The 22,307-nt window shown below is 39.8% G+C and overlaps 1 protein-coding gene across 4 annotated transcripts in view; it reads right to left on the reverse strand.

The window, feature by feature from the left end:
• Nucleotides 1–22,307, reverse strand: part of LOC113042536 (protein sidekick-1-like) — a 155,925-nt gene that overhangs the window by 101,903 nt on the left and 31,715 nt on the right. For all 4 annotated transcript variants that reach the window (XM_026201489.1, XM_026201480.1, XM_026201472.1 and 1 more), the window contains exon 4: nt 14,626–14,759. In XM_026201489.1, coding sequence (XP_026057274.1) covers nt 14,626–14,759 — 134 coding nt within the window. The remainder of the gene's footprint in view (nt 1–14,625; nt 14,760–22,307) is intronic.

Consider the following 22,307-nt stretch of genomic DNA (forward strand, 5'->3'; position numbering starts at 1 on the left):
CAGGCATTGTCTCCTTTCTATGACCGAGGCAGACTTCTTGCAAATGCTGGTATAAAGAGGTTAGACGGTACTAAAAATGGTATTACTGGGAAACCACATTACTGACTTTTTTTTTGAGAATTAAAGTTTGTTATCATCGCTTCCAGGTGCACCTTTTAGCGACAGAATGAGCCATCTGAATGCCACCTGACTTCAACAACACACACACACATATATATATGGAGGGTAGGCATTCCAGATATATATTCCACCCTGTTCCATTCTGATTTTGGAATGATGCTTTTTGCATATGCAAACACTTCACTTCAATGCCTCTGCCATCTGTTTGCAATCTATGAAATAGAATGCTACTGTGGATATACAAAAATGATTGCAGCAACACTTTGAGGCTCTGCGCTGCTACAATGAACGCCGGGAGAGGCCCCCGAACACAGTATGATTTGCATAAAAAAAAAGATGGCTGTTTATTTTTACATCACAATCGCACCAGTTTCATAAAGGAGATATCTCAGAAGCATCGGCCTGCCATGAACACGCTCATTTACATGCAGTGTTTGTTGTGGTGCAAGAAACAAAACACGCAGACTTTCCTTTAAACAGGCTTAACCACTGTACTTCCATGACCTTCTTCCACCGCTAGTGATACATTCGCAATTGTGACTGACAAACTGACAAGACAGTGACTAGACTTACACTGACCATAAAGCTGTGGTAGCATGAATACTATGCTGTCACATTAATACCTGAGGACAGACCTGCTAGCTGAAATGGAAGGTGTGTCTCATATTTAGAAATGGTGCCTCCTTTGCTTATTTTCCCAAAATACGCCTGATATTTCCAATGTTTGCAGACAAAAACTTGCTCAGTATCTCAATTTTCAGCCATGGTTTGTCAAATGATATTTAGCTGTTGATATAAAAATGTTATACTCTCATTCCTTTTTGTATGCAGGAAGAGAAAGGGTCAGTGAATGAGGCTTTTATTAGTTTACTAGTTATTATTAGTATTATTCCTGCCAGTGACACATAGGGTCCATTGGGTTGGACTGCAATCAAATGCATGCACTCATTAGCATGTTGTGCTGCTGTGCATATCCGCTTTTGACTTTAAGTGTCATTCAAAAACACGACTATATTTGAGCAATGCATGTCTATGCCTAAAACAAAGAGACGCAACCCTAATTACAAAACAGTGGAATGGTTTACCAACTGGTAATTACTGAAACCACATGGTTGGTAAGCTATTTATTAATATTGCAACTACAAAAGAGTGCATTCCTCTGATGAGAAAATGTTAAATAACTGTTTTAATTAGAAATAAAATACTGTAATAATTTCATTACAAAGCAGTATAAATGTTTTTTTTGATTTTGGGTTATTTTTGAGACGTGTAAAGTAGCTGTATATGAAGTATGTATCTGGAAAGTCATCAGTAATTCAAATCCCACTTCCGCATTAGTAATTCGAATCTCACTTCTGTAACAGCTACACATCATGGGGTAACACATTTGCATAATGGCCACCTATGTTCAACACTGGCCGGCCGCGGATAACTTGACCTGCCTTCAAACACTGCAGCTTGTTAGTGTGGTTAACATCATATTGAGAAGAAGCTGCGAAAGTAAATTCATTTTATTTCCACTTCCAAAAGATAAGCTGCAAATAATCAGTGGTTGAAATATATATATTTCTCCACTGTACTACAGCAGTACAATCTTTTTTTGTCTTCCCATCATTTTACTGATGACTGCTAATATCGGGGAACTCAATGCAGGGTTTCACAAAACGTTTGCTCTTGATAGATAACTCAATACCCAGTGTATTTGGATCAGCTGGCTCCACTGAATCACAACCTATACATATGATAAATAACATGTTTTTATTATCATATTCTATCAAGCTCATATCATATTCTATCAAGCGTTCAAAATACTACGGCAATGGTTGTATTGTTTCCGACATGTGATGTACGTGGTAGACCAATCACAACAGACAGATCCATGTGACCAGTCAGAATAGAGTAGGTTCACGAGAAGGAGGGGTTTAAAGGGACTGAATATTAATACTGCTTTGAATGAATCATTTGAGAATCATTGGAAAATAAGGTGATATTAAAGGCATATTTTGAGAAAACTGTCAGGATTGGACCTGTTGTCATGTGTGTCAGTTCCTATTTTTCCTTATTTGGTCCGTTTCCTGTCCTTGTTTAGTTTGATTATAATTGATTCCATATACACCTGTGTTTTCCCCATTATCCTGCCTTTATTAGCCCATGTTCTTTTTTGTTCAGTTTTGCCGGGTCTACCAGTTCCATACGTGTGTCTTCTTTCTGTTCTCCTTGTTGGATTTACTCCTGTATTGGATTAAATAAAGAAAAAAAATATTTCAATTGTCCTGGGCTTCGTGTTCCTCCTGGCAGTGTAGTGTGACAGAAGACCCGATCTACAACAGTTTATTGTGTGTCTCCCCTCTTTTTGTTTTCCGTTTTTTCCTCAGTTTTTTTTCCCGTTGTTTCATGGATCCCCTCCTTCACCCCGAATTCCTCCTCCTCTTGCTGGAGCAGGAAGGATGATCTCTCAACAGCGGCTCCACCTCGGCTCCTAGCTCCCTCGCTTCCACCGTAAACAATTGATCCATCATCTCCACCAGTCTCCTTTATTCCTCCGGCTTCGCCTTGGTCAGGTGTCGACCCGCCATCGCCTCTGGACTCCTTTACACTGGCTGTGCCTAGTCGCTCTGTCCCACCAGCTCCATTGAGGTCCTTCCTCCTGCCAGCTCCACCTTTGTCCTATGTCGGTCTGGCTCTGTCGCGGATCTCTGGATCTCCGCCTCGGTTGCCAGAGCCCTCGGCTCCACCCTGGCCCCCCTGGATCCTCGACATCCCCCTGGCTTGTTAGTTCTCGGGCTCCTCCTCAACCTGCTCCGCCGCCGTTGGTCGGCCCCCTGGAGTCGGCGGCCATTGACCATGGCTCCTTCCACCGTCGGCTCCACCTTGGGCTGTCATTATGACTGTGGCCTGGGTCCAGCTGGACTCCTCCTGCTCCTAGCTCCTCCTGGCCCCTCCTGTCTCCTCCGTGTCGTCTCTGTCTGCCGCCCCCTCCTGGTGGTCCGGCCTCCACCAGAACCTCCTCCCAAGCTCCCACCTATGCCTCCTCCTGTTGTTGCCAAGAACATTAAGTCCAGACGATGCTGTAATCAAAGAGGAAATTGAGGCTGGCCCTGTGGGGCATTTCTAATGCTTTCTTAACTACTTTTGATTTTTCATCCTCCATTTCAGGCAAACTATCAAAAATAACAATGACACTTCTTGTCAAATCTTGTCAAGAACACGAAAAGGGGCCAGTGTTTGACAGATAAGACGGTTGTGATTTGCCTAATCGAGTGTGTTATCATCTTAAAAGGTTAAATGCCGCTGAACCTATAAAGATTTACTATCAAAAAAGCGAACAGGCAACTTATATTATTCCTCCGTCAAGAGTTGTTACTAGTTGACGCTGCCACCTCCTATCATTTTCAGCTCAAATTACAGGTGACAAGTTATCAAATCTAAAATATTACAAACTAGACATGATCTCTTGGGGGACCTATTTAAGATATAGCCAGTTAAACAAGGTGCTGAGTGTCAGGGATGAAACCCTCATCGGAGCGGCGGAGCTAATTTGAAACTCCTCAAGGAAATCAGATGGTGGAAGTGGAGTGGGAGGTGTGCGGAGAGGATATTCTGGTGGGATGAAGGTGATAATAACAACAAAAATAAATAAAGGTAAACAACATTGGGAAGAAGGCTCAGCTTTAATCATATTTAGTCCCTTGGGTCAGTTTATGGCACAGTAAAGCAGTTTTTGTTTGAATGTAATCTGCCAGCAGGAAGGGTATGGTGAAAATTTATGGAGGTGTTCATTAAATTTTAACGATGCCGTTCTCTGAATAGTCTACATGATGGGGTTCAATCCCACGCCCGCCCCTGATGGTCCTGCTGTTTCTGTCGAACTCTGTCGCGTGTATATGCGTCGATTCTTCAGTTAGCATTCACCTAAAACCTCGGCTTGCTCTCAAGGTGAGATCTGCACAGGAACCTGACTTGCAAATGATGGCTGCAGGTAGAAGTGTTTATCACATAGCTCTGACTGAGCTTGCCATAAATTTGTCCCTGCAGCATCGGTAGCTGCTCATTCAAAACATCGTAGAAGTGTTATTATATTCTGCTGGCCTGAAAGGAGCACTTATACAGAGCTGCTATTTCAGGCTCACAGGTGACCTGTTAATTTACATCAGGGGCAACTTTAGGAAAAGAAAAGAAAAGAAAAGAAAAGAATAGAACAAACTCTTGGTAGTCCATTCAAATAATAAGTCATGGATCTTACATTCAGTTCATTCATCACACTGTAAATGGAACGTAAAGCTGAATGCACTGCAATGTGGGATGCCTTACCTGGTATATTATATATTTAATGCACACTGAAAAGATGTATATTATGCAAATTATTCATAGCAGTGTTGTGCATCATTCAGAATTTAATGAATTACTAACTAAATCCCAATTACATTTTGAAATTTGAATTAAGGTTGCAAACAGTATGCAAAACTACAATTCCAAATTCCAAAATGTAAGAAAGCTGAACTAAAATGAAATTCAAATAATTCATATATATATATATATATATATATATATATATATATATATATATATATATATATATATATATATATATATATATATATATATTAAAAGCCTTTTTCAGATGTTTTAAAGCAAGGTGTAAAAGACCTTCAAATTTCATAGACCCACCTTACAGACAGAAAACAATTGAACGAATGATAAATAGATAGACACAGACAAATAGACAGACAGGCAGACAGACAGACAGTAAGACAGACAGATAGACAGACACACAGACAGACAGACAGACACACAGACAGAAAGATAGACAGACAGATAGATAGATAGATAGACAGACAGACAGACAGACTTACAGACAGACAGACAGACAGATAAACATTTTATGAATTAGCCTTTAGAAGAAAGCATATTAAACCCTCATGTGGTTTGTGAGGGGGGCATAAACAACACATTGACAAATCCTCTATATACATTTTTAATGACCACGCCTGTTATCAACCACACATCCTTATTCTGCGATTTCAATCTTCTATTTCTTTAACTGATCATCTACTGTAAACTAGACTAGCATATTTTGATGGGGACTGATTTGATGATGTAAAAGACAGCTAAACTACAGCTTTGATTATGTTTGTGCACAAACAGGCATTTTGAGAACGAAACCGTGATTGATTTTCCCTTCCTAAAACTTTGGCTTTCTCTTATTGTCACAAATACAGATGATGAAATGCAGCGGGGCTTAAAAACACACATTTCCATGAAAGGCATTTTCAGGTAACCATGGGATACCTGAGCGGACCACTACATACAGTACAGATGTTGTGTCCAGTATGAATTCAATATCTGCTCACATAACTGTGCAGCACTGCTGCAGTCAGAAAGCAAAGCATCTCCACACTCAAAATTAAAACAATAGGAAAAGAGAAGACAAGATATATCATTTAGAAAATATAAACCAACCCCTGGTTCCTGTGTTGGTGTTAATCTCAAGACTATGAGCTCGCCTGCTGTTCACTGCCTACATAAACAGCTCCCTCCAACAGTCAGCCGCATCCTAAACATCATGAACCCTCATAAGTGACTGATGTGAGATGTTCTACGTAGGAAGAGTGCAGACTTAAATGGAGTGATGTGCAGCACAAAATAGAGCTCTGCATGTACAGAACCTAACAAAAGACTCTAATTAGCACAAAAACACATATACACAAATTACAGGAAAAACCTTACAAAAGCTATTTTCATCTATTATGTTCTGCATAGACCAAAGTTATATGCAAAATACAGTTTGTTTTGCCGTTTTAAGGATGAATAATTTTCTTACTCAGTATTTTTGTCTTATTTTTCAGTACAAATGCCGTAACATCTTCAAAACAATCTACATAAAACTGAGAATCTAAATGACAAAGGAATGTTTTCAGAGTGATAACAGTGTAACTTAAAACAAAGAAAAATGTATGTTTTCATTGTGATAGACATGAAAATCAAGACCAAACAGATAATTTTGGGGAGAGTATTAAAGGTACGAGCTGTAAAGGCATGGCCCTATTGTTGAAAAGGAGGGTGGGGAACAGCAGCTCATTTGCATTTAAAGATACATACACAAAAACAATTTGCTTCTGGTTTTACTTAAAATTGGCATTTTCAAGATTATATAATGAATTATCCATGGGGTATTTTGAGCTGAAACTTCTGGGATCACCTGAAACTTACATTACGTCTTGTAAAAAGGGGCACAATAGGGGCCCTTTAATATATGTAATGCAAAGCTGAATTTTCAGCGTCATTATTGCAGTCTTCAGTGTTAGAAAATTGGTAGAAAATCATTATGATATGCTGATTTGGTCCTGAAGTAACATTCATTATTATCAGTGTTAAAAACAGTTTGCTGCTTAATATTTGTGTGAAAACTGTGATTTTCAGAATTTTTTTATGGATCAAAATGTCCTTAATTTTTTTTTTAAATCGTCCTATATATTGTCACTTATAAGTAATCTTGTTTTAAGGATACTACAATATTTTTTACTGGTAAATAACACAAAAGTACTTAAGAGACATTTTTTGTTTAAGTATTCATTTGATGATGCTTCAGCATAATGTTGCTGTCTAGTACCTACTGTGTCATGCAATTTTATGAATGCACAGCACAAGTTTGCCAAGTTCTATGAAAGCAAGCCTGGAAAGCCACCTGTAGAAATGCATCTCGATTGTGAGACTCATTTTCATTTAACCACACTGATACATCACACAATGGACACATCTCTGCAAAAGTGCCAGCTCTGTTTTAAAATGGCAGATTATTATTTCAGCCAGGAGAAATGAAACAGAACCAAGCACACAGTTGCCTCCAAATGAGATCATTAGTAATGGCAAATAATGACTGAGCTGGTTAGTCTAAGCCTATTTCCTTTCGAATAAATCAAGCAGCTGTGAGAGTTCAAATGCTGCCTTTGCCAGGGAAAACGACAGGTAGATTGAACTCAGATAAATCATCTGTATCAGAGGATCCACATCCACGCGATTATAAGACAATACGATCCAATAAATCCAGCCTCTACTAAAGGGCAAGTGTAAGAATCATTAGGCCCCTCAAGATTTGATTCATTCTAAGTAGTCAGTCACAATGCAATTCCAAAACGATTCTCAAAGATTCTGAATACATGGCTTACTGAAATATTTTCTTATCTTATCTAGTTAAAGAATCTTCATGGATTGATCGTAAATAATTGTAGAAATAATCACACTTACTAAAGCAACATAAACTCCTTAAAATGCCTCTTGAAATCGCGACTCTTGAGGTGATCCTTTACATTGACCCATTGAAATCACGTCCCACTCTTGTGACTGAACTGTAACAACATGCTCCCGAGTGTTATCAGTTAATCAGCCTTGATCACATGCTCCAAGGTGGCTTATTCAACCAGGCTGAACTTTCTGAAGCCAGGTGTGAAGAATAAGGAGAATGAGGGTGCGACAGCATGGAGCCTGATGGAGACACCACCAATAGGAATCCATGTCAAAAAGCTTTACAGTGTGATGCACAATAATTCATTTATGATCGGGTGGATGATTACCTTTTAGGAAGAAAAAGAAAAGAGGCCTCTGAATATGGAGTTAATGGAATTAATGTGTGAGGTCAGTAACACGGTCACCGTAACACCGGTATGTTGCGAGCATGAGCTCTTGAAGCTCCACACTCTTCTGAGATTGGAGCAGGGTTGCCGGGTTTTGCAACGAAACCCTCCCGCGGACATGAAAAACAACCCGTGGCAACAGTGTTAAAGTAGCCCAATTCTGCGGGAAAAACACAGAATTTGCAACACTGGAAGGAAAGCGGAGTACAAGCTCATTTTCATTTAAAGGGGACATACACATAAACAGAGCGTTTGGCTTATACCCTAAAAGGCAATTTCAAGAAGCTATAAAAAATTATCTGTGGGGGATTCTGAGATAAAACTTTACATACACACTCTGGAGACGTCAGAGAACAATTGAAATTTTGTATTAATGCATTCTATGGCACCTTTAAAAGGCCCATTCACACAAGGGACAATAACTATAACAATAAAGTTTTAATGATCTTTCTAATTTTAAGATAATAAGAGACATGCACACTATGGCTATAACAATAACAACATAGAGGAACAGAAACTGTTGGAATTACTTTTAAATTTACTGCAGAAAAAATTACTATTGGTGTGGGCGAGAGAATAGCACACTTCACACCACACCACAACTATAACAATAGCACACCATTTCCAGCTGATGAATGATAAAATCATTGACAGACAGAGTGATCAGGGGTAAATGACAAAACTGCAGTGCATGCTCAGGATAAACAGAACATTATCATGCATTTGGCGTGGATGCTAATAGAGTTATTGTTCTAGGTGTGAATGAGCCTTTAAAAATCCACCCCTGGCCTCTAAATTTATGGCTCAGGTCTGTCTTTAAATGCAAATCCATTTAATTTCTTCACCAATTTTACTGTCTACAAGGCAAAAACTGCATGTACAATCATTTAAAAAGTAATAGCACAAGGAGTATGGTTGAGGTAATGAATGTAGCATAAATGGTACTGGAAATATTCCATTGAATACTTAGGGTTAGGGGTGTGTTCAAATCTCAAACCTTCTGTATGCTCATATGGAGGTTTAGAGTTTTGACACTTGCCCTAGCAAGCTAGAACAGCCAATTACAATAAGACCAAGGTCATGGTTCTTCAGAGGTCATTTTTCTTCACTTAATTCATAGCACTTGCTCTGAGGTGAATGCTGGATAATTTCTGAAAAGCAGGAAATGCCACAAGGGCAGTCTTGACAAATGAATTGTACTCAACGCACATTAAGGACAGTAGAAGCTTTCATCTGCTGTCTGCAAGTGTAACTAAAAAGGGTTTCAGGGGGGCTGCTTCCCACCGGATACTCTTTATTTTCCTGTTTACTTCCTGAGAACGGGAAGAGTAGAATGAGACTTTGGGCATAAATGCCACAGTGCAGTCACATGATGATAGACCCCTTCATCTGGGCTCAACACTATTGTTCCTCAAATATCAGGGGAATTAGCACTTCAAAGGGGAAATTAATTAACTGCTATATTTCAATAGTGCCCAAAAAAAGTATCACCAGCACCCTAACAAATCACTGGTTCAGACAGAGCTATAGACACTGATACACGCTCATTATGATGAGCACAATTGTAAGTTATCTGTACCGCATTCACAAATTTGACGCTAATCATATGATGTGATAATCTGAAAACCGAGGCTGTTGAAAAGCAAATGAAGAGAGAACCACGTTAAAGCCTTTTATCGAAGACTAGTTTAAATGCACTCCATTCATCAGGATATTAAATCTTATAATTCATTTGAATTGTTAACTCAGCAATTTCATGTTCCTTCATCTCGCATCAAATTGTAGCTCACTGCCATTTCCCAGAGGTCAATGAAGTAACACACAGCCACTGCCAAGATTGTATTACAGTTATTCTGGATTTTATTATTTGGCTAATTATTTTATGTTATGGCCAATAATTAATAAATTCTGGATATTAAAATGTCAGTTTTCACAAAAATATTAAGCAATGCAACTGTTTTCACAGTGAATATTATGAGAAATATTTATTGATCAGCAAATAAGCAAATTAGAATGATTTCTGAAGGATCATGTGACACCGAAGACTTGTGTAATGATACTAAAAATTCAGTTTTGCATCAAACAAATAAATTACATTTAAAAAAATATTTAAAGGGGGCATCAGATGCCCATTTTACACAATTTGGTATGATTCTTTAGGGGCTTCATGAAATGTCTGTAAGTGGTCGTGTAAAACAGCACCCTTTTCACCTTGTTAAAAACAGCTCTGTTCACAGTGAGCCATTTCGATGCATGTATCTTTAAATGATAATGAGCTCTGCTCACCCTGCTCCTCTTTTCTGTTTTTTTTTTTGTGTGTATTCTGTGTTACAATAGTTACCATAAAAAACAAAACTAATCCACAGTCCTCAGTAGCTATGATGTCTGGAGAAAATGACTCTTATGATCCATTTTTACATCCAGCTACAAAACACCTGCAGTGCTTACAAGACATTGTTGTCGCTACAGCTGCTCGAGCGTGGAGAAAATTAAAGTTCATGACTTGGTGAGGGCGGAGATATGCTAATACGTGTGTCAGTATAGTGGATTTGTGTTTCCTTGTTTTACCCCTGTTAGCCTTATTTGGTCATTCTTGTTTTTGTCCTCATTTGTTTCATTATTAGATCATTAGCTCCAGTTTATTTTGCAGTTTTTTTTTTTGCTAGATACACCGCGCCCAAATGGAGGAACAGTCAATGTTTATCTTAATGGCTCAGGTGATTCCAGACCTAATCTTCTTTGTGAGGGCATTTGTGCCACTCGCCCTCGCCAACTCCCTTGAGGGGGAAACCCTCGCAATGCTGCTCCTCTGCTGGCTGTTCCCATGTCAAGTCAGTCCGCAGTTAATATGGCAAGCCTTCCGAACATTAATATGGCAAGCCAGCCAACTGTTCATGTGTCCCCAGTGCCTGCTCCTTGTTAGCGCCTTCCAGAGCGCCCTCAAGTGTCAACTCCAGCCCCAGAGCTTGCTTCAGTGTCGGCTCCAGCCCTAAAACTCACTCCAGTGCCAGCTCCTCTAAAGGGCTTTACTGTGCCTGCTCCTCCAGAGAGCCCTCCAGTGCCAGCACCACATAAGCACTTTCCTGATCCCCAGCTCAGCCCAGGAAGGGCTCCTGTTCCAGAGTATAGCCCATGGAGGGCTCTTGATCCTGTCACAAGCCATCGTACCAGCCTGCTTTAAATCAACCATTATCATTCCCATCCCTATGAAGCCTGCTGCAGACAGTTTGACTACAGACCAATTGCACTTACATCTGGTGCTGCAAAGTGTCTAGAGAGACTGTTTTTGAGGCACATTAAGTCGTGGGGAAGTCGTGGCCTAATGGTTAGAGGGTTGGACTCCCAATCGAAGGGTTGTGAGTTCTAGTCTCGGGCCGGATGGAATTGTGGGTGGGGGTAGTGCACGAACAGCTCTCTCTCCACCTTCAATACCACGACTTAGGTGCCCTTGAGCAAGGCATCGAACCCCCAACTGCTCCCCGGGCGCCGCAGCATAAATGGCTGCCCACTGTTCCGGGTCTGTGCTCACAGTGTGTGTGTGTGTGTGTTCACTGCTCTGTGTGTGTGCATTTCAGATGGGTTAAATGCAGAGCACAAATTCTGAGTATGGGTCACCATACTTGGCTGAATGTCACTTCACTCACTCACTCACTCACTTAAAGCCAGCCTGCCTCCCACTTTGACCCCTACCAATTTTCTTATAGGGCCAACAGGTCTACAGAGGATGACATTGCTACAGCACTCCCCAAAGCTCTAGAGCACCTGGAACACAGAGGTACATACGTCTGGATGCTCTTCATCGATTAAAGTTCTGCATTCAATAGCATTACACTGGACATTCTTATCAGAAAACTCCTTCTTCTGGGCTTTTCTACTCACCTTTGTACCTGGATTGTGGACTCTTTCACAATCCGCCCTCAGTGTGTTAAGGCTGGTTCACACGGCAGGATAATTAGGCCGATTTTAGCCCCGATTCACCCCTTCCGACAATCTTAGGATGCTCCGATTATCGTAAAATAATCTGATCAAATATTCCTGCAGTGTGTGGTGTGTTAAGACTGCTCGCTCTCCTCTGCTCGGAAGAACGTCGGGACCGCTCCGATCTCAAATCGGGGATATCCAACATGTTGGATTTATTTAGCCCGATTTCTTCTCGTGTGTAGTGTCCCCCGAGGACAAACAATCACGCAGCTTGTGGACTGTGGTGTGTAGCCAATCAGAAAGCGAGGTGACGAGGCGGTGAGGAAGTACCGGGAAACAAAATCAAAAAAGCCAGCGTATATAATATAACAAATACAAATAAAGTCGATGGGCATAACTACATCCACAACTGCAGTCCACCAGAGTACATGGAAACGAATATATGAACGTTTATTTCAAAGGTTTTTAATTTGTGTAGTACGTAACAACATTTCTATGAGATAAAACAAATTTCCTCCATATCATGATGTAGCAAGTATAGTCCATGCTCGCGTTGTCTCCACCTCTTTGACCATCGCCTTTTCTTGTTTTTCTTGTTTTTTTTTTTTTTTGCGTTAAAAACAAAGCACAAACTATGGCCACTGCATCCTCTTCGTCCGCCATGATTGTTTACTCTGAAGTCAAGTTTGATCTCGAGGGATTTTGCGAGATTTCCCATCTTACCTGGGAATGCTCGGGAGTCAAATCGGTTTCGTGTGTGATGTGTTGATATTGCCGTGTGGCTGCACACCACACACTGAACGACCAAAACTGTTAGACCCGTGATTTTTTATCACCATGTGTGGGGTCTCTCAGGTTTGGAAAATCGGCCGACAATTTTAAAATCGTCCTGTGTGAACCAGGCCCTAAGCTTGGCCTTCACCGTTCCTCAATCTCACTCTCAGCACCGGTTCACCACAGGGATGTATGCTGAGCCCACTACTGTATTGCCTTTATACCCATGACTGCACCTCCACTCACTTCTCCAATCACATTATAATATTTGCTGATGACACAACAGTGATTGGACTCATATCTGGACGTGATGAATCTACCTATCGTGACAAGGTCAGGAAATTGATGTTGTGGTGCTCTAAAAACAACCTGGTGTTAAACACAAGAAAAAGTAAAGAACTCATCCTGGACTTCAGGAAAGAGTCCAGAGTTTGACATTTCTGGGAATCTATTTATCTGACAGTCTCTCCTGGTCCACAAATACAATAACAGGTGTTAAAAAGAGCAGAAGGGAGTCCTGAGGGACCTCCAGAGCACCCGTCCTCCCTCCTCCTTGGATGTTATGTGGCATGAGGACATGCCTTCCGGAAGCGGGCGTCATGTCAGTGTTGTGGACTTGTGTTTCCTTGTTTTACCGCTGTTGCCCTTATATGGTCCTTCCTGTTCCTGTCCTCATTGTTTTATTATTAGATTATTTGAGTGTTATTCATTATCTCCTTAGTCCTTCTATTTAAGCCCTATGTGTCCCTGTCTCTAGCGTTTGCTGTTATATGTCTTTTAGTCTCCTCCACACTGTGTTATAGCCCATGTATGTATGCCCTTTTGAGTTATTAAAGTCTGTTTCAAGTCCTACCAGCGTATCCTCATCTCCCCATTCCTGCATAACATTACAGTCTGTCAGTGCTTGTGGGAGTGGCCACAGCTTAGGTTTTTTGAGGATTTAAAAAAAAAAGGAGTGAATGGGTTTTTATCATTGTAGGGTGGTTGTTCACACACGGCTAAGACACATTTATATGCAATTTTAAATGAAAAAACGTTATTTTAAATTGTAATACTATTTCAATTTTTTGTGTGTTTTTACTGTATTTTTTATCAAATAAACCCAGCTTTGGAAAGCATAAAAGACTTATTTCAAAAGCTTTGAAACAATTTTACTGACTGATAATATTTATGTTATTTATATAATAATATCTGATAATCTAAACATTTGTAAATGAATGGATTCTGCTCCCTTATTAAGGAACATATTAACATATCTGGCCTTGTCGTCAGTCATTTGGTTAAGATCCTTTAATAATTTGCAGTTCATCTTCACTTTTGCCTAAAATTAGAAGTCTCTCTTCCCCTCTTGCATTAACCACAAGCAGGCTTGATGATGCACTAAAGCAATAGTGAAGAGCTAATTGGCTTGAAAGGGTACTCGGATAATGACTGGTTATTTCTGCTGCAGGCTAATTTAATTTCTACTCCCTGTCACCTTTTAGGCCATATTTCGGATGGAAGCAAATTATACTATGCCAGTGGAACATCCATTTCAATTGTTCTGAACTGACAAGGGGAGCCTATATGCTGTTAGTAACTGTTTTAACATTACATGGATAAGAGTTATGCACATTAGTAGGTAAATTGAATAAGACAATTTACAAACAATTTATTTGATCAAATCAGTTCTAACTTTCATAGTAAACACATTTTTGAGAAGGCTCAGCCATTTCTGCCTCTTTTGACGGATCATCACTGGCTATGTATGCATGAATGGGACATGCACATTAGTATTGTGAAAGCTAGCAACGCTCAGTAGCACCTGCCAAACCAGCTACGACAATAGCAAGCAAACAATGTTCAGCTAGTGTGTCACTGGAACAAACAGATTCTGTGTGTTATTCCACGGATGCCCTTCCTCTCTGATAAATGCTCTGCATTAAATGGCCCCCTGGGGGAATGGAAATTACAGGTGCCTCGCATCCGCATGCCAGCCTGCAGGTGCTTCTGAAGCGCGCGTGTTCAACTGTGCCTACAACACGTGGGCAAAAACAAAAGAGGGAGCGGACAAGCTGAAGGCCATAACTCCCACGTCTGGTCGATAGTTCTGTCTGGGTTACATCAGTGGCTGCCCATGTGACATAAGCTTCAGGGTAATAGAAATGATCTAGTGAGATTCGTCCTCCCCTCAACTTACCTGCCACATTCAGGTAAATGGATGGGCTTGTCTTATTTTCTCCATTCTTCTCATTAACAGCTCGGACATAGTATCTTCCAGCATCTCCCGCACTCGTGGCAAGCACCACTAGCTGGTTCTCCAACGTTATGGCTCTGTGGAGAGTAACAAGGCAAATGAAATACAGCTGTGTTAAACCATTATTGACAATTAGTCTGGTTTCCTAACAAATGCCACTATCGCAATTGAGTGACATTACTTTAATTAGTGCTTAACTGATGTTTATTGGGTTCCATAAAACTAGCTTACGCCCTGGGTTTGACTGAGACAAGTCTGGCGTGGAGAAATTTCATGGGGCCCTGAGCATTTTCAATGTACCTGATCACTCATTCTGACACAAGCTGAGAATCAATAAGCGATAAGGGTCATTACAGACAGAAATACCGATGTGGGTGAGAATAAACCTATAGGCTACTATCTAAGTGAGGGAGCAGTTTATTGAGACCCTGACTTGGCTCACACTGAAAGTGTGAAAAAGGAAAAGTTATCTGAAAAATCCAGAAAGGACCATAGAAGTCTCATGAAGATTCTATAAAAACATGACAAATATGACAAATCAAAAACAAACATTTTGGTCACAGTTTAGTTTGTGGAACAATTCTCACTATTAACTAATAAACTATAACCTTTGCCTCAATAAACTCCTAATTTGCTAATTAATAGTTAGTAAGGTATTTGTTAAGTTTAGTTATTGGGTACGATTAAGGGATCTAAAATTGGGTCATGCAGCATAAGGCATTAATATGTAATTTATAACTACTGATAAACAGCCAATGCTAGGAATATGCATGCTTATAAGAAACTACTTAATAGTGAGAACAGATCCTTAAAATAAAGTATTACTTCTGTTTTCAACTGGTATAATAATGAGAAATTCACCAAATCTAAGGATCATGTGATACTGAAGATCAGGGCAATAGATTGGAAAATTTTGCTTTGCCATACAAGAAACTACATTTTAGAATGCATCAAAATACAAAACAGCTATTTAAATTGTAATAATAGTACACAATACTGAATTTTCACATTTTGACAGTAGTATGTTTATACGCAGACATACACACACACACACACACACTGTAAAGTATAATGTATATAATAATTGAAAATATTCTTTTGAGCTGCCTCTTTTCAAAGAACAAATCAACAAATCATTTGAACTATTTCACATAAACTCAGGGAAAGGTCTTAGTGCATTACAACATCAATTTTGGCCTTTTACAAATCTTTTATCGATATTTTGTGACCTTATGGATCCCTGAAAGCTCCTTGCCCCAGCAACTGTAAAGAAAAAGACAAAACAGTATTTTCTTTATAATATTTTCTTCGGTGTTCCACAGAAAAAAAGAAAGTCATACAGGCTTTGAATGACAGGAGGGTGAGTAAGTGATAGCACATTTTTCATTTTTAAGTGAACCATACATTTGAAAAGGGTCTATCTCATTCAGACACTTGTAGACTGAAGTCAGAGTCACTACTATCGCACTTATGATTAATCAGAAAACGTCATACTTCATCCATCAATCCAAAGTTTGCAGGAAAGACATTAAGTGACAGATGTGTGTCACTGTCGATTTTTTCAGGTGCCAGTTTCCCTGTGCCTCTTTCAGGCAAAATTACCCTCTCAAACCAGCAGAGAACATGGCGCTTTGATAACTCACGACTCCACGTAGGCTGGATGGAATTGTTTTCTATTCATTTCTTTAGATGAAAGCAGGTACAGATTGCATATCTCCAGCCCTGACTCCTACTCCTCCTCATGCATAGTCTTTCTCCTCCCACGTTTCTTGATTAATTGATGACATCCTCAATTACACATCACTGCAGTCTAAGAGATTTTTTCTGCTCAGGCGTGACCACCAAGAAGAAGCCATTGAGAGGCTGAGCATGACTCGTGGATGCTTTGAAACTTATGATTAGTTGTTTGTCTCCGCGGGACCTGTTGTGTCTTCCTACACGCCGCGAGTACAAGTGCTGCAGTCATTACCTATTTCCAAGACAGATCCCGACAAAAGATTGTCAAATCGCAGAGATGTTTGTACATAGACAAGTAAATAAAAATGTAATGCTGCAGAATTGGAACAAGAGGGCTGCTGGCGCTTCCAAGGCGTGCAATGTTGACATGTAATTAGAACAAGCTTCAGTCCTGCTTAGTCCTCCTTTGCAGTTTCATGATTAAGAGCCGATTAACATAAAGAGATCCATCAAAAGTTGGTGCTTTGTTGGGGAAGGGGTTCTGCGAGGGAAGGAGATTGGCGGCCGCTGATAAAGATGCATTACATCACTGTCTCTAGACTCTGCACCGGCCTGGGCTGCATCTGGGAAATAAAGGCACCCTTCACAGATGTCAGTGGCGGGTTTGAAAGGTCAGAGCGATCTGCCTTGATGGACTTTTAATTATTAAATCTGCATTGTCTGAAACAGCTTGGCAAGCATCAGAGGCTCCGAACTGATGTGTACATTAACAGCTCACCTTCATGATGATTTAAGAGCCTAATAGCAGCATGTGTGATCTTGTGTAACACTGCCAGCGGAGAAAGCCAGGGCCCGAGCGTTTACCTGGTTTATGCTGTGAGCAGAATTGATGTGACCGGTGTATAAAGTGATTTTATGATTAGTCCAGCTAGTTTGAAATCTATTACAATTGTCTAGATGAATGACCCCCCGCTCATGGTTCGGTAAACAAAGCATAGTGGGAAAGATAATGGGAATGCTTGTTTCTGATCCCTAAGGACTCTTTGATATCAGCCCACAATGTATCAAAAAGGCAGGTTAGGAGCCATGTGAAATGTTAATCCACTTAGGAAAGGTGCCGGAAAGCCCAGGTAATCTAAACATTCAAAGAGGATGGCTATTTCAATTTGTTGAAAATGCTGTGCACCCACCAGGCTAAAAAGTACCAATTTAACCGGCCAGCCATTTCCAATATGGGAGAATCAAATCTAAAGATCAATTTGCTGAGATTGGCTCTGACGATCATGCTTAATACTTTTAATCATCTCTATTTTGAAAACTAAAAGAAAAATGGCGTTTTTTATATTGTTTACCTGCCATTTCAGTAGGACGTGTGTGTGTGTGTGCGTGTGTTCACATTAAAAACCATCTGAAATGTAACAAAATGCGTACACGTTGGTAAGGGGACAGAACCTAATTCTCTCGGGCACTGGACAGACGGCTAGAAAGATATTCCATTAATCAACATGGCAAGAACCGGCTTTCAGAAAGACGGTTTAGAGAATATTTGTTTTCATTTACTGCCATAAATTACGCTCTCAAAATAGGCTTACCAGGCTGAGATGTATGACAAAGTAATTAAAATGTCAGCAACTCATGTTGTGCTCCTAGTTCCTGGGAGCCCAGCTGCGTGGCTCTGATGTTACGTTTTGATTTATGATGCTCTCGGGCCTTGGAAAACTTTCTCCCGCCCACATCTGAGGACAGAAAAGCTTACCGCATTGACACCCAGGGAGCAGGCAGAGAGACACAAACACTGCTGCCCTGAAGCGGTGTGACCCGGAATTATGTTGGAATTACGGAATATGTTGTCCGTGCGGTGTGTGCCTCTAAGTGATGCCGCAAAAGAAGAGATCAAAGTCTATCTGAAAGTAAAAAAAATTCAGGCAAACTATCGTGCCAGAAAATATTCTGTGGGTCTGAGCAAAAAAGATAAGTGCAAATGTCTGTTTATGTGAGACTATAAAGCAGTCAAAGAACTTGGGAAAGTAGCTTCAGGGCCATACAGGAGGCCATAGAGAGTGACACTAAGTCTCCTTTTCCCATTTAGCTCCAGGATCAAACAAATAAATGCTCAAAGTGAATGAAATCAGGTCATGGCAACCTTCTTGTTTCAGGCTCAGATGCCTAAGGTGGTCTGCGGGCACGAGTCAAGCCTTTTCCCCAGCCGTGCTCTGAGTGTCTCAGAACCACCTACAAAGTACAGATGAAGCATAGACTCTCTGAAAGCTGCTTAACCAGAAGCCCAGACCTCCCTGTTTTCTCTCTATGGACTAAAACTAAAAGACGAAAAGAGAAAACATCACAAAACCTCCGTCCCTTCAACCTGACCCCTCACAACAGAACAGACTGTCTGCTTCCGAATTCTGCTGCCTACCAACTTTTATACTGTAGAAAGAGTTCAGTGTGAAATTCTAAAGGGACAGTAAACTAAATGACAAAAGAAGAGACATGATGAGACGAGACTAGTTGATATAAGGTGCAAAGAGATTAGTCGAAACAACAGCTCTATAGCAACATGTTGAGATGAGAAGAGACAAGAAGAGACATGAAGAAACAAGAAAAAACATGAGGAGATGAGATAAGACAGAATAGAGGGGAGGGGACAAAATGAAAAAAATAAAAATAAATAAAAGAAGAGGAGATTGAGATTGAAATGAGCTGAGCTGAGCACTGATGGTCTGTTCTCCTCTCTCTCTTTCTTCCATTGCTATGTATCACAGCACACTGAGACACTTTCACACAAACACGGTGGAGCTGAGCCGGAGCCCGGATGATCAATGGTGTAAATGCAATGACAGCAGAAAATCTCTCTGCCAGACCATATCCAGGCCAAAGTTCTAACTGTTCTAAGGGTCTGCTTTCTTAATAGCATCAGTCCGCTGCAGTCACCTCTCTGTGATGAATGTGCTGGCCACCTGTAGGCTGAGATGTACAAGTGAAGATAACCATGCTGTCTCATCCGTCCCGTAGCCCAATTTAACCCTATGACCATGGCAATCATGACTAATGGCCTTTCAAAACCCAAACTTAACCTTCCCCGTTGGTCTGTGCTGTGTTGGTCAGAACCACAGTACGCTTGCATTGTACTCCTGGAAATACAATATACATAATCAACAGCAGTTCACTTCCAGCTGTAGTAACATTAACTACTGTACATGTAAAACTGCAGTTCAGTATGACTGCAGTTCATACACCAATTTCTAAATCTATCTATCTGTCTACCAATCTATCGCTCTCTTGATCTGTAAGAACTAAAAACCTCCAAACTTTTAGGCTTTTTTTACTTTAAGCCAACATTCAAAGTTTATCTTTTTAGGTGAAAATGTACGTTTCTTTGAAATTACATTTAAATTCTATGTTCTAATATTTAAATTTTAATTCATATTAAATATTGATATTAAATATTAATTATACTGTAATATTGTATTGTATAATATTGATTGGTTGATTATACTAATCAAATATAAATCTGTATCAAAACCTTTAATGGCTATATATGAACAATCGTTTGAAGCATGTAGTTTTAAATAATATGTTTTATAAGCAGTAAAATAAGCACGTATTTGACCGAAATTCCAGAATTGTCAGCAAACAGCGAATGTAGCATGGTGAATGTTTATATGATTGTCAACCAATGGGATGCTACATTTTTTTTCTTTCCAACAAAAAAGCAGTTGAATATGACAAGTTTGTAATCATGACTTAACAATTGGGAAAAGGGAAATTTCCGATAGCATGTGAAGGCAGCAGAAGTAATGGTGATGGGCATTCCGTTACTGACATGCACTGCATGCAGTAGACCAATCACAACAGACTGGGTCATCAGACCAATCACCACAGTTTAGCATTACTGTTACAAAGGAGGGGTTTGGAAAAATCAATCGTTGAGCGAACCATTTGGGAGTCGTTGAGCAAAAAAGGAAAAAAAATAAATGCATATAATAAGACCTTGCATGCGTGTTAACCTGTTGTTGGGGACTCCCAAAACCAAAATATGTACCTTTCATAACCCATAATAGAGGCACTTTAATATATCAAGTGCAAAAAGACACTATTAAAAATGTCATTGCTTTGAATGTTCCAATGGATATTAACAAATCTTCATGGTCACATATTATTTTTGACAATTTGCAGGTTTTCAAGCAGCATAAAACTATGCAGCATCATAATAGGAGTGTTTCCAGTGTTGTTTCAGTCTGTTTTTAAAAGTTTGTAAAGTTTAAACTTTGTATATACAAAAGTGCAATGCTGAAAAAGACAAGTGATAACAATGAGAGGAATCTTTCATGCATTCAAAAACGTTTCTTACGTAACAAGTCAGCAATACATAATAAACTTTAAAAGTATATTTAATTTATTATTGATATATTGTGTATATTTGTCTTCGTTTAAACTCACATATGATATCATAAAGTGTGTGTGAGATATTGGTAGTATTTCTAAATCAGTGTGTGTAAAGAATCTCGGCCGAGACAGTTAAAAATACAAAGCTTGTATGTTTTTGGCAGGAGCACATTAATGCTCACAAAATCTAAGTATTTAAGTGATGTTTTGCATGAATATGCTTTGTTTCATTGTGAAGAATTACCTGATTTGCTTCTCCACCTCCCTGCTAGGTTCGAACAAACACCATTCATAATGTCTAAGTAAAAGCTGTCTTTTCAACGGCTGCTATAATAAAAAAAGTTATTTTTTTAAATAGCTGGATAAAGATAAATAGAAGATAAATCTAAACATCTCCCTAATCCTTATCTGAGGCGAGCCGAGGCGAGCCGCCAAGCTGAGCTGAGGGATCTCCTTTGGTTTCCTTCAATGAAATATTCAGGTTCACATCAATACAGACAATCAAATATATACGAGTCTGAAGGGATATTTCCGTCAGGTTCAGAGAATGGTGAAAAGAGGTCCAAACAAGATAGTTTCTCACTTTAAATATTGAAGACTATGGTAACTTTACAGGGTAAAGCTCTCACCGAAACCCCAACCTCTTCAAACCCGCATCTAAAAAGTACTGCTTAAAATACCATTCAACAAAGCAATCGAATGCACTGCATCCGTACACAACTTTCAAGTCACATCAAATGGGTTTTCTGTGCCTCTCGCAGCGCCAAACACAGTAGACCACATAACTCCAGGGTTTGAACTATCTCAAGAAAGCTAACTTTTAATGCATAGGCTTTTTATTCCACCCCCATAGAAATGAAATAAATAGCCTCCTTTACTGGATCAAAAACAGCCAAGTCTTTTTCATTAGCTGCATTGCATACCGAACACCTGAGCTAAGGAGAAGAACTATGAGAGATAAATAAACACTGCTGCACCCATGTGGGCCTTCACTTCCTTTCATTCTCTTTGTTCCACACTATTCTACTAAATAATAGAGCCCTGGCATGTACTGGGGGCTTGACAGTACCAAACACAAGATTAAAACAATTTTTACCTTTGTGCTGAGAGAAAGAGAGAGAATAAATAAATGAACCAATACATTTGGGGAGAATTCAAGTCGGGGTATGACAGATGATGTTTTGTTGAATCATTCAAGAGAACTTGAGGAAATGAGGTGTTCCTGTAGAACAAAGGTGTCCAATCCTGGTCCTGGAGGGCCACGTTCCTGCGCAATTTAGCTCCAACCCCAAGTAAGCACACCTGAACCAGCTAATTAAGTCTTGAGGACTAGGATAAGATGGGCTGCATACAGTGATAAACAGTATGTGATTGGAGTGGTACATCCAAATATACAGTGTACATAAAACGTAAAAACTACCTTGATGACCTAATACTTACAGCAAGATGCTGTAAGTGTGCATCCAGTGGACACTTTTCTATCCCATGAGGCCTGGGAGAGGATTTGTGAATGGCAGTGAAGTGACGCAATGAATGATGTTCTTATGTCACATGACAATGAC

The sequence above is a fragment of the Carassius auratus genome, chromosome 3 (assembly GCF_003368295.1).
Source record: "Carassius auratus strain Wakin chromosome 3, ASM336829v1, whole genome shotgun sequence".
NCBI lineage: Eukaryota > Metazoa > Chordata > Actinopteri > Cypriniformes > Cyprinidae > Carassius > Carassius auratus.